Raw genomic sequence first — 12763 nt, forward strand, 5'->3', positions numbered from 1 at the left:
CTCACTTCCCGTGTGTTGTTTGTGTTTGGATCCTGTGATGATCTCGAACCATGTGTTTGTGGGAGCAGATGACTAGGTGGATTGATTTAAGGAACCTTGTGCTGGAAAACATCAGGACACAATGCTCTAATATGATGTGACATTGGGACATAAGTTTCTACTTTAATTACATGATGTTTCGAACATGTTATTTTACTTCATTTTATTTTATTCTGCTGCTTAACTTGAGTTCTTTTCTAAACTTGAACGACCTTGTGTTTGAGCCAAAAATATTTTTGATAAGTTTTATTTTATAATAGTGAAGTGAATCTGAACCTTTTATCCACGCGAACTCTTTTATGCTTAGAAAATAAAATCTCATTTTATGTAATTCCGTATTTTTATGTATTTTATTATATAAATATGTATATCGAGATAGAGGGTATCACACTAGTCACATGTACTATTTGTTAACGACGTAAAGGACTCAAGGGTGCCACTGTAATCATAACACCAAAGTTGAAAAAAAATTGTTGAGTGAAAAAAAATAAAATACATGTGTAATTAGTAAAAATTTGAAGAAAATATTGTTGTAATTTACTCAAATATCTATTATATTTTCCAATAATCGCTTTAATTCTCTTTATTCCAGAATTCAGTCGAGTGAGTGTGAAACCTTATTTGCATAGAGCCAATGTTTTTTTAATTATTATTATTAAGATCAGCTTGTGTTGGTAGATAAAAAACAAATCATTTAGCTAAAGTCCAAAAGTTCTTTGTGACAATAAAATAAAAGTAATGCATTTTTTATGATTTAATTACTCATATGTTCATGCAGTTACAAAAACTTTCTCTTTAGTCTCTATTTAAAAATATTTTTTCAGGTTTTTACAAAAAAAAATTTAGTCTTTTTTAGTCACACACATATATATACATAATATATATATATATATATTATTTTAATCTTATGGAGAGGATTAAAATGCTTAACAATAGTATGTGTTGAGATTAAGACTGTGTTCGGATGTGCATAAAAAAATAAAGGACCCAAGAAGAAAATGAGGTGGTGGAATTTGGAATAAGACAGTAAAGTTACAAGTGGTGGGTCCATAGTTTAAATTTCATCTAATCGATTTTTAAGCCAAGAAAAATCAATTTTTTTACCATCAAAATTATTTTTCTTTGGGTTTTAGACAAAAAAAAATCGTTCTTTTTAGGCTAAAAAATAGAGTTTAGGTAAAAAAAATTAATTTTCTTTAACACAAAAAATATTATTTTTCATCTATTTCTCTTAAACCAAAGACACAATATATCATTTTATTTTTTCTCTATTTATTTTTTTTTTCAAATCATCTCTCTTTTATTTTCATCAATTATATTTTTCTCCTATAAACCAAAAACACGCTAAAGGAGATATATTTTTAAAAAAATTATGACAACCAAATGAGTAATTATTTTTTTATTAGTATAATTAAGTCATATGTTTCCTTTACTTTTTCAAGGAAAATTATTGATATTTTTGGTACAAGTCTTGATTGTAGATAGAGTAATTGGTTGTACTATTAATGAGATCAGACGTACATCCTTGACACACTAGTTTCAGCTGCAGTACAAGTCTATATAACATAACATACATAACAAGACACTGGTTGAATAATACCTATGGCAATGTCATAGAAACAGAAAAGTTAACAAGCTTAGTCAGAAACAGTCATTTCATACAGATCCTCCTTTTAAGTAAGTTCCCTGTCTGCAGCTATAGCCTTTCTGCCTCAGTTTCTGCGTAACTGGTAATCCCAAATGCCTTTTTTTTTATTCTCTGTCTGTAAGGTTGATACAATGGACTTGTATATTGGTCTATGTTGTGGATGATCATATATGTTTGTTTGTTTTTGTTAGATGAGTTTAGCTGAAAGGTTTAAAGGTTTCCCTCCTTTTTCTCTTTAAGTTTTCTCGTTGATCAACCTGCAGATAATGTCTGTTCTTTTATTTTTGTTCTAGTAAACCCTTCCTTAAATATGACACCTTTTTTTCTTTATGATTACTTTGGAGATCATGAAATAGGGGAAACAATGTTTGTGGATAATGTTTTCAGGTGAATGAATTTTCTATTTTGACTGCAAAATTTAGACAAGTTTGAGAGGCACTTTAACTTACACCAAAATGATTCTGGGAGATTGTGGTTTTTCAGGTTAAATTGGAGAGATGGAACCACAACAAGAAATGGAGTGGAATGAAGCCCAAAAGATTCCAATAAGCGTGGACCTTATAGTTGTGGCAAAAAAGCAGCTTCAGTTCCTTGCAGCTGTTGATAGGAACCGTCACCTCTATGACGGTCCTGCCCTTGAAAGGGCTATCTATAGGTGAATATTCTATCAAGTATTTCTTGTATAGTTGTATTTGATGAGGATAGAGTTTCATGCTTAAAATAGTTTCAAAGAACAATTTTTTGTCTTTTTTTTCACCATGCTTAAGCCAAGAATTCTATATGGCCTTAAGGAAGGACCTTTGCATTCATGTGGAAAGGTCCTTCCTTTACACATGACAGCTTTGCAATGTAGTTCAGATGTAGGTGTCATGGATTTTCTCTTCTTATATCTATCAGAAAGTAGGTCATTTTTTAGTTTTTCTTGTGCTGGTTTTACAACAACAAAAGTGTGTATTCAGGTACAATGCTTGTTGGCTTCCCTTGCTTGCCAAGCATTCCGAGACTCCCATTTTTGAAGGGCCATTGGAAGTTCCTCTTGACTGTGAATGGGTTTGGCACTGTCACAGGCTCAACCCGGTAGGCTAGAGACCGGGAAATATATAAATTATTTTCCTGATTATTAGCAATATTGGTTGTTTGATTGAGATGTGTTATTAGTACTAAAATTTGGTTCATTCTATTTTGCAGGTAAGGTACAAATCTGACTGTGAGGAACTTTATGGACGGGTACTTGACAACTTCGGTGTTGTCTCTACTGTTGAAAGAATTTGTGGCAGGCAAACTGAAGAAATCTGGAATAATCTGTATCCTGATGAGCCCTACAATGTTGATTTGGTTAATCTTCTCCCAGAGGATATCTCTGAAAGGATTTCTAATCTTGAAAAATGCACCAACTATGATCTGATTTCAGCTGCTAAGAGGCAGAGCCCATTCTTTTACCAGGTATAGGAGAGTTAACAGTTTATCCAGCTGTTCTATTTCACTTTGCATTGCTAAATGCTTGATATGCTCTGTCTCTGCCAAAGTCCTGATTTGAAAGTTAGCATGGTTTAGGCTGTGTTCAAATAGACTCATCTTCAATTTTATCAATTTGTGATTAACTATATGTTGCTTGCTTTCCAATAGATCCATGTGGTTTCAAAATACATTGTTTTGAGAATCTCAAGTTCAGTTCAGACTATGCATCATTAATTGTTGGGAAGCATTTCCAAATAACATTAATATCGTTTGTGGTGACGTATGAGTTCAGTGTTCAGTTATTGGTCTGTTCAGTTTAGTTGAATGACAAACAATTTTGTGAAATTTATTTACCAATGGTCTTTCCTGTGCGTGGCTAGTACATAATGCTGCATCTCTTCAATGGATTCTATATTTGTCGTCTTTTGTGACAGGTATCAAGAACGCACATGAAAAATGATCTCTTTATCAAGGAATCTGTGGCCAGATACAAAGGGTTTCTGTATCTCATCAAGAGAAACAAGGAAAAGGGTATAAAACGCTTTTGTGTTCCAACATATGATATTGACCTAATCTGGCATTCTCATCAGTTACATCCAGTTGCTTATGGTAAAGACCTCAATGAAGCACTTGGAAAAGTATTGGAGCATGATGATACAGACTCAGACAGAACTAAAGGAAAGAAACTGGATGTTGGTTTTTCTGGAACCACCAAACAGTGGGAAGTCACATTTGGTACAAGATATTGGAAGGCTGGAGCAATGTATAGGGGTAACGCACCGTCCCCTATCACAAGTAACCCTTTTTCATCTAGCATTATATGCAAGAAGGTTGTTTCTTCAAATGAGTACCCACAAGAAGTTTTGCTACCAGACCGGAAAGTTATGGAGGTACCCTAAGATCTCTTATGTGCATACATATATTAACAAGTCCATGCAACATTTATTGTGTCATGTACAAGAATATGCAAATTTAAGTCCTCGCCACATATCATAAGAAGATTGTATTCCTCAGTGGTTTTATGGGATCAACGTTGGTGCAAATGTTTTCTTTCAGATCCCTAGAATAGTTCTGTGTCTTGCAAAGCTTTACATCATAACAAGGATATATAAACTGTTTGAATCAAAGACAATTTGAAAGTTGGTTTATAAAGGCTCCAACTGGGTTATGATTTTGTAAGCAGCAAGCTGGTCGTGTTATCTGTGCTCTAGAGCTTAAGGGATGACTGTTTAGATAAGGGACTGATCCATGTGCTGCTACAAAATGTAACCGTTCTTCTTGTGTATATAAATAAGACAAGGAGAGCCGAGAGCCTAGTTGTATTACACTAGTCCCTCTAACAATTTCTCTCTCTGAGTATGTTTGTCTGCTTTGACATAGAACCATAGTTGTTTAGGATAGCAAAGAAGATGCAATTTAGCAACTAAAAATAAAAATACCTGTGATAGTAATGGCAATCTTTCTTGATTTTGGAGATCTTAATACTGTTCTGCATTGTATATATATAAGCATAAGTAGAATAAACTGAATAACTATCACTGAAACAGCTTCTGTTTATATGAAAGTAGTATTTGACATTTGATTAATTTCCTCTTTCATCCAACTAGGTTTTCTTGGAGTTCATTGGGGTTAAAAACTTATCAGAGGGACAGGAAGGAGATCTGTCTGTTTTATTTTCCAAATCACAGCCCGATGCATTCTTTGATGCTAAAAGGAGACTAAGTATTTTATCAGTGTCTAGAGAGAAACAGGTTGCATCTTTCCGATGTGAACCTACAGGAGAGCTGCTTTTTGAACTCATGTCCTCTTCTTCTTCCAAGTTATCAATAAGAAAATCAACAAAGACACTCGGTTCTGCATCTTTCTCTATGAAAGACTATCTTGACCCAGTTTCAAAACTCTATGTTGAGAAATGGTTGGAGTTGGTACCAAGTTCTGATACTACAAGCTCAAAGCCAATCTTGTTACGTGTAGCAATCTCATTTACTGTTCCAGTTCCTGCCTCATATACACTTGAAATGACTCAGTCTCGTCCATTTTCCAAAAATACATGTCTCTTCAACCTTCCTGTTAGGCCCCAACATGCTAAAATCTGGACACATGTCACAGATGAAAATGGCACTAGAATCATCAGCCTTCAAATTAGGTACAGTCTATGATGCACTTTATGCCAGATATCAATAGAAGCTCCCTGCCTAAATGTGTTCATCATTTTCTTTTGGTCATGTTGGGGACTGGTCTCTTGGTGATCTTCTTTGCTGCTTGTCTTGTGTCTTTGAAATATCAAATTGCTTTAATTGCATTTGAATGATGTTCCAACTACCAAGTGCTTGTGGTCATCTAATTCCAAGATTATCAATCAGTTTGATTTATGGAAAATTCCACATAACCTATCTTGCATATATTATTCAGAATGACTGCCATTTGTAATGAGGTCTTCTTAATTAATTAAGCTCACAAATGATCTTTCCTATCTCTGATTACATTTTAGGGATTTGAAGAATGCAATGAACATAGGAAACCCTGGAAAGGAGGTTGTGGGCCTCATGAAGTCTGGTGAAACTCACACTCTTGCTGAGTTTATGGAAAATGGTTGGTCTGTTTTGGAGAATCTTTGGCTGTTTCACCTTCCAAACAAATCTACAAATGATGGCCATCTCTTTGAGCTTACTGGTGCCAAAACGGTATGCATTTATTCTAAAGAATTTCCATTTTAAAAATATCTTGTCATGCCAAGAGCTTTCTTGGATCTTGATTACAATGTTCACAAATCCAATAGCATTCAATTCATTAGCTACGCTGGACATAAGATTGTTAAAGATGAAAATGTGGGAAATGAGATGGATACGAACTTAGTTCTAATGTTAAATTCATGTGATTTTGGTTAAGGTGAGAATTTTTCCCGGAAGAAAGCTAGACTATGAACTGAGACACAATGGGAAACGGGGAAATGAAATGGATTTCCTAACTGCTGTTGAATTCTCCATTGAAGAACCCTATGGCAAAGCAGTGGCATTGCTTGACTTGAGATCTAGACATGTCACGGTACCTTACTTTTTGCCTATTTCAAACATTTTCTATAGAGGCACATTCTTGTTTTTCATTAGTTAATTTGTTTTCTGCTTTCTTCTCCCTCCTTGTTTTCTAAAATTTGATAGGCAAAGGAAAAGTGGATGGTGCTGCCTGGAATCATTTTGGCTTTTATTGCTTCTAATATAATAAAAAAGGGAGGATATGAAGGCATCATTGCTGAAAGTAAAGATTTGAAGGTGAATGGGCCAAATGAGGAAAATGAAAAGACAGTCTTGAATGGAATGGGGTTGAGTTCTACTAATATGTGCAATGAAGATGAGGGGATAACAAACAAGTCTGAACTATCCATTGGAGGCTGTGGGAATGCAATGGAAAGTGGTGGCTGTGGAGGCTGTGGTGCTGGTTGTGGCGGAGGCTGTGGAAATATGATTAAGAGTGGTGGTTGTGGTTCTGGTTGTGGTGGAGGCTGTGGAAATTTGATTAAGGGTGGTGGTTGTGGCGGTTGTGGTGGTGGTTGTGGCGGAGGCTGTGGAAATTTGATTAAGAGTGGTGGTTGTGGTGCTGGTTGTGGCGGAGGCTGTGGTGGTGGTTGTGGAGGCTGTGGAGGAGGGTGTGGAAATAGGTTGGAGAGTAGTGGCTGTGGTGGTTGTGGGGGAGGTTGTGGTGGTGATCTTATGGATAGTAAATGTGGTATTGATGAACATTTCAATGAAGAGCTAAAGTATGTTTCATGATTATGCATGTCACTATTGTATTGTATATATGCACATGTGTCTATGAGCGTCTCAATTTAGCTTCTCTCCCATTGATGTCTTTCTTAGACAGGTAGAAAAATAAGCAGGAGAGAGTTGAATGTGTAATAATCAAGCAGAGGTAATGACTCTCAGTTAATTACCTGTGTGTCCTTATGCTTTTTCTGTTTATGCATGCTTCGATATGTATGGATATTAAGATATTTTCAGGTGGTATAGATTCTACCATTTTTATTTTTTTTTATCAGCGTGGTGTAAATTCTACTTGTGTTGCGAAGTTTTTTTCCCTCATGATGGAATTTATGGATTTTGATAGCTAAATTTGCAACTTGCAAAAATATGTTTCTGATTTGCCAAAATTTAACAAAGGAATGTTGTAAACACTATTATTAGGTTGGAAGTGAGTGGGGCCCAACTTTTTATATAGCTTGATCAAGATTTCTTTTTTAATCTTTTTCTTAGTTTTCTTAAAATATACCCCGACAAGAGAGATTAACTTATACGAAGAGTATTTCTTTTTTTAGAATTATACTTTATTTTTATTACTCATTTTTTTCAAATCTAATGGTGATTGTAGTATGTCACTCATCTTATATGTTAGATTATAATAAAATAAATGATGTACATAGCATATGCACAAACTTTATAATGAATAGGCTAGATTATTCATGTTTGGTTATATTTAATAAAATTAATTGAAAGTTAACTGAGAACTGAATTGATTAGTCTATTAAATTGAAATTTTTAATAAAACTAGTTATTGAAGTAGCTGAAAAGTATAAAATGATAAAAAAAAATATTATAATTTATTTTAAAAAGATAACAAGAAAAATGAATAAATATATTAAAGATAAAAGTGAAAAAAAATATAAAAAATTAGAAATTAGTATTTTTAAAAATGATACTTCAAGTACCATTTCAAAAAATATTAAAAACCATTTAAAAAAATTTACTTATCGAATAATCAAATGAGTTTTTCACTAAAAAAAGCTAAAAATTAACTAACATATTTTTATTGAACATAATCTTTATCTTTATTTTAGGTTATAATTTAATCATTTATTTTTTTAAAAGGTACAATATAAGGATATGATATAAGGATACAATTAGATAAACAAAAACAAAAAAGGATATAATGAGACATGATTAAGTTAGATTAGATAAGATAATAAAGATGCAACAAGACTCGAACTACAATTCGGATCAATCAGCTTGGCCCATTTGACTCGATCCAATGGGGACTCAACTGCATACAATACAAACTTTTTATTATAATTTTTATGATTTAAAATTAAATTAAAATATAATTCACATAAAGATAAGGAGAGTGAGAGAAATACATTTTACGCTTATGTATGGAATTCACAAAGATAAAAAAAAGAGACAAAAAATATATAAATATTAAAGTAATTAAAATAATAGAAGAAAAAAAAGTATACGGAAAAGAGGGTATGAGGTGGATTCAAATCCTAATTAGCTTAATTTTTGGGAATGATATAAATAATATTAGAAGAAAAATATGAGATATTCATTTTGTGTGAGATTAGGATTCTTGACGAAAATTTATTATTATTTTTGACGGTGACAACTTCCCACCAATAGCATATTTAAGAAAAAGGTTGGAGTAGGTAATTACAGCATGCAGAAATATTAGTTAATTTCAAAAGACTATAGACTATAGTGTGCCCATAGAGCTTTAGATGATGTCACAATGACGGTGAGCCAATTTTCCACATTCCAGATTCAAATTCAAAATGATAAGATGTAAGACAAAGAAAATTGGAGAAACAGAGTGACCCAATTGAATTCACAATAATTGTTTACTTTCCACATTACAAATCAAATCACTGGTGATGCACAACCACACCAAAGACCAAGATGGAAAGAAACCATGTTAATCAAGCACAAACATAAGTTCTAGTTCTGGATAAAAGTAAGACTACTATTCAACTAAACATAATGCTAACTGAAGCCCTCTGGAAGCATCACACTGCATATATATGTACTTGTATCTTCTTCATTTTGTTTTTCCTACTTGCAGCAATTTTGATCACATCAGATGATACATAAGATTGAGGGATCACAGCAGCACTCATCTATGAGGCAGCAACAACACAGAGCTGCAAGACTGAGAAAACAAGAAACGAGAAGAATAGTGTCAATTACACAAATGAATAGAAGTTGACAACATTTTAAAAAAATAGAAATTATTTTTTGTGTTCCTCGTGATAATGATAAAAATAAGGAAACAATATAACTAATTGAAAAAAGAGAGGAGAGAGAGAGTGGGAACTAAGTACTAACCATCCCTCAAGGAATCCAGTTTGTCTTGTGCGTGGTGGTGGAGCAGCATAATATTGCGGTGGTGCCATCACAGGAGGACCTTGATAATACCCTGCCATAACAAAAGTTCCCCACAAAGGAAAATAAATAAATTCATAAAGAAAGAAAGAACACAGAACCAAGTTTGGAAAATAGCAACAAAAAAAATGGAATTTTTATCCCAGAAAAAGGAAAAGGGCAGTTCTCTCCACCATCAACATATCATATGGTAAAAAACAAAGTCTTGTTTCAGAGGATCAAACTTGTGAATATAATATATGATAGAACCTCTTGTTTTGATTTATTTGTTTATTAAGACTTTGTAACTCAAAATCAACTTGGCCAGTGGTGGCCATAACATAAGAATAAGATGTTCATGTGTGTGCAACGGAGAGATAAATGAAGAGAAGGTTAATTACCCTGACCTTGAGCAGGGTAGGGATAAGCATACTTGGGGTCACTCATTTGTGGCAAAGTAGAGAGTTTTGTGATTGACTCTACGATATGGATTAGTCCTTTGCGAAAGTGAAACACAAACACAATCTATTATGTGCTTGCTATGCTATATGTACTATATAAGCAGAAGAAGGAACAACCCCAATTGTGTTTTCTCCACGCGGAAATCTCTAGAGTCTAGCCCTTACCTTGGCTAATTCAACTTGGAGAGGATCCGTGTCCTCATCTATGAACACTTTTTTTCTTTTTTATAAAGGATAAAGAATATTTTTTTATCTCTTCAAATTAGGAATTGTTTCTTCTAATAGGTTTAGTCCCATTTCAATCTTTCTAAAATTCTAAAACAAAGATTCCGTCTGAAGCATTTGTATAAAAATTTAAACAAAAAAAATAAAATTGGTGATGTATGTTTTCTTTCTTTTTTTTTTTACAAAAAATTGGTGGTACATGTTAAAATACGATATAAACATATTAAATCTATTAATAGAATTAACATACATAATAGTAACATGTTAAAAGTTTAGAGAAACTGAAATGGGATGAGTTTTTTAGATAAATCAATTTCAGAAGGATAATAAATATTTTATTTTTTATCTTTCTTTATTACATCATTCTTGAGCCTTATTTTACCCTGTTTTCTCTGTAGAGAGAGATAATAAGATATGGTGGTTCCTTAAAAAATATATGGGTTGTATTGCTCAATAAATAATAGATTAACGATTCTTTTCATTTGGTCCATGTGATGCGGATTTGGTATTATTAAAGTAATGAACAGATTGCTCATTGCACAAGGATTTAGGCTTGAGGTGTGGGCGTCTTGCCGTTACTTCTAGATGTTTTTCCTTAATTTTCCATAGTAATTTCTGCTCATGCTTATCATCGCAACTTTGTGCTGGAAAATCTCTACTAAGTAAAATAAACAAATACTATTATTTGTTCATTTAAGAAAATACTAACACATAAATTAAATGGTGTGTATTTTTATTTATTTTGAAATTATTTTCAAGTTTTAGATATAATATACTATTATTAATTTGTTTCTTGTTTACGGTAAATGTATAAAATATATTAAGAACTAAAGTAAAAATAAAGATATAATTAGAAAGATAACAATTACTCCATTGTCTTAAACTTCTAAATGAACAGAAAAATAAAAACAATGTCCTCTTAACTAAATAAAATAAATGGAAGGAATATTTTTTTTAGATTTAAAAGATTTATTAATTATTTAATGTCTACCTTTTTGAAAATTCTCAATAACCATTTTGAAACGGATGGAACAGGATACCAGAGTAGGAGAAATGGTCTAATAATGGGGTGTTTACTCCCCAGAAAGAGCCTTAATAGGAGTGACGTTGCCACTAGGTATGAGCTGAATTGCATTTTGTCAAAAAGAAAGCAAAAGCCTTATCTGTCTATGTGCAACGACAAAGATTGAATTGCAAATTTCAAATTCCTTTGCCAATGAGAATGGATCCACTTTCATCTCCTTTCATACTATACCGCTGCGCCTCAAGAATATTGTTTTCAAAATTTGATCGAAGCTTATTGAAGGAATACTAGCGAAAGTTTATTGTCCACGTATTCCTCATGCAAGCAGAGAGGATAACCCACTATCAAATATTTGTGAATCTCATTACCCATCAATCTTGTAGGTCTTGTGAACAAACGAAGGAAAAGTAGCAACTAGCAAAAGAATTTTTCATATATAATATTACGGGAGAAAATCATCCAACAGAAAATGAAATAATACATCTAATTAAGAGTTTATGCCACTGTATATTATAAGAGTAAAAAACAGTTATTATGCGGTTATCAATTAAGACTTGCATATTAACTAAATATTATTACTAGAAAATATAAATTATCAATATCTCATTTTTTTAATCACATTTTTTTCTATCTAAAAAATTTTAATTCGAAATCTTACTTAACAAAATTAAATTCAGAGTTCACTTTTTTGTTTTAATATTGAGTGTTCACTTAAATAACGAATTATTGATAATCATATTTTTTTTTAATCATTCGCTGTGAGACACATCTGATACACATCTAAAATTTATACATCACATCAAAGCTTTGGCTTTGGTCAATAGTTAATTCCACTTTTTTTTTTCACTCTTATTGTTCTGATTTAGCTTACGTAATTTGGTGTGAGATGATGTTTAGCAAATATATTTCGTAAAAATTGTTAAAAAGTATATTAGTTGAAACTTGAAAGAGAATTTAAAAATTTCCTATATGAAAATTTTAACAGTAACGATTAACGAAAAAGGAAAATTAAGTGAGAGAGAATAAAATAAGATACTAATCGCTATCAAATCAATAAACTCTAAATTAATTAATACATATTCATATGCTTTAAATTAAGCTTTGATTTGGGTAATTGGTGAATATATATTTAAGTTTTTCAGGAAAAAAGTGTGTCTAATCACATTTTTCCTTAATAATTTTTGCTTTATCAGAAAAATACACATAAAGCCAAATGAAAAGGACACTTGAGTTTTCAACTGCTTAGATGCTGATTTTTGAAGGAGTTTGATGTTGACTGTTATAGAGACTAAAACTTCCAAATAACATGACGACGAGATGGGGAATTGGGGTAGTTGGTGCTTAATTTTGGTGAAGTAAGTAACCACATGGAAACCCATTGAAAAGAGGAACATAAAAGATTAAAAAAGTGCATTGATTTGTAATTGTTGCACAGTAGGGCTGAGCAATGATCCCGTCGTGATTATGTTATTTTTAGAAGGCTAGGTGAAATTTTCGAAAGACCTGCAGTGCAAAACAAATTCTAAGCATTTGCTTTTTCTCTAGTAGCTACGTACGTATTAATTGTATGATTGTTGAATTAAATTCATATAAATTCGTAAATATATATACATTACCGGTAGAGCCCACCTCTCAAGAGACACGATGACCATTACAATGTTGATAAAGTATTAGAAATATTTATGAACAAATTGTAGGCAGGCATGAAATTATTCTAATAATATGTTATGCTACTGATAGAATTTTTATTCGATTACATTTATATATGACTAATATTTAAATT

At 32.3% G+C, this 12763-nt stretch overlaps 2 protein-coding genes across 11 annotated transcripts; one reads left to right on the plus strand and one right to left on the minus strand.

Moving 5' to 3' along the window:
* The first annotated feature begins 1573 nt into the window (after positions 1-1573).
* LOC100782361 (glycine-rich domain-containing protein 1) lies at positions 1574-7168 on the plus strand. Of its 9 annotated transcripts, none has more exons than XM_041005070.1 (10): positions 1618-1769; positions 2032-2074; positions 2156-2342; positions 2647-2764; positions 2876-3130; positions 3580-4035; positions 4753-5291; positions 5637-5829; positions 6035-6190; positions 6304-7168. In XM_041005070.1, the coding sequence occupies exons 3-10, from the start codon at positions 2185-2187 to the stop codon at positions 6910-6912; spliced, it is 2484 nt and encodes an 827-aa protein (XP_040861004.1). In that variant the 5' UTR covers positions 1618-1769; positions 2032-2074; positions 2156-2184; the 3' UTR covers positions 6913-7168. The 9 variants fall into 9 exon arrangements, with proteins under 9 accessions (XP_006587588.1, XP_003534259.1, XP_040861004.1 ...); XM_006587522.3 differs by having other exon boundaries at positions 2171-2342; XM_041005072.1 differs by having other exon boundaries at positions 1636-1769; positions 2044-2074.
* Positions 7169-8625: 1457 nt separating this feature from the next.
* On the minus strand, positions 8626-9930 carry LOC100527180 (uncharacterized). Of its 2 annotated transcripts, none has more exons than NM_001364656.1 (3): positions 9678-9930; positions 9235-9325; positions 8626-9058 (listed from the first exon to the last, which is right to left on the minus strand). In NM_001364656.1, the coding sequence occupies exons 1-3, from the start codon at positions 9715-9717 to the stop codon at positions 8986-8988; spliced, it is 204 nt and encodes a 67-aa protein (NP_001351585.1). In that variant the 5' UTR covers positions 9718-9930; the 3' UTR covers positions 8626-8985. The 2 variants fall into 2 exon arrangements, with proteins under 2 accessions (NP_001351585.1, NP_001351584.1); NM_001364655.1 differs by having other exon boundaries at positions 9672-9930.
* Positions 9931-12763: the final 2833 nt, after the last annotated feature.

Source organism: Glycine max, chromosome 9 (assembly GCF_000004515.6).
Source record: "Glycine max cultivar Williams 82 chromosome 9, Glycine_max_v4.0, whole genome shotgun sequence".
Lineage (NCBI taxonomy): Eukaryota > Viridiplantae > Streptophyta > Magnoliopsida > Fabales > Fabaceae > Glycine > Glycine max.

What these genes read in the sequence shown, in the direction of transcription:
- LOC100782361 (XM_006587525.4), top strand. Translation starts at nt 2,185, where the DNA reads ATGGAACCACAACAAGAAATGGAGTGGAATGAAGCCCAAAAGATTCCA. An exon ending in CTTGAAAGGGCTATCTATAG is followed by an intron (nt 2,343 to 2,646) that starts GTGAATATTCTA and finishes GTGTGTATTCAG; the next exon opens with GTACAATGCTTGTTGGCTTC. An exon ending in ACTGTCACAGGCTCAACCCG is followed by an intron (nt 2,765 to 2,875) that starts GTAGGCTAGAGA and finishes TCTATTTTGCAG; the next exon opens with GTAAGGTACAAATCTGACTG.
- LOC100527180 (NM_001364655.1), bottom strand. Translation starts at nt 9,717, where the DNA reads ATGAGTGACCCCAAGTATGCTTATCCCTACCCTGCTCAAGGTCAGG. An exon ending in CTACCCTGCTCAAGGTCAGG is followed by an intron (nt 9,326 to 9,671) that starts GTAATTAACCTT and finishes TTGTTATGGCAG; the next exon opens with GGTATTATCAAGGTCCTCCT. An exon ending in ACTGGATTCCTTGAGGGATG is followed by an intron (nt 9,059 to 9,234) that starts GTTAGTACTTAG and finishes TTGTTTTCTCAG; the next exon opens with TCTTGCAGCTCTGTGTTGTT.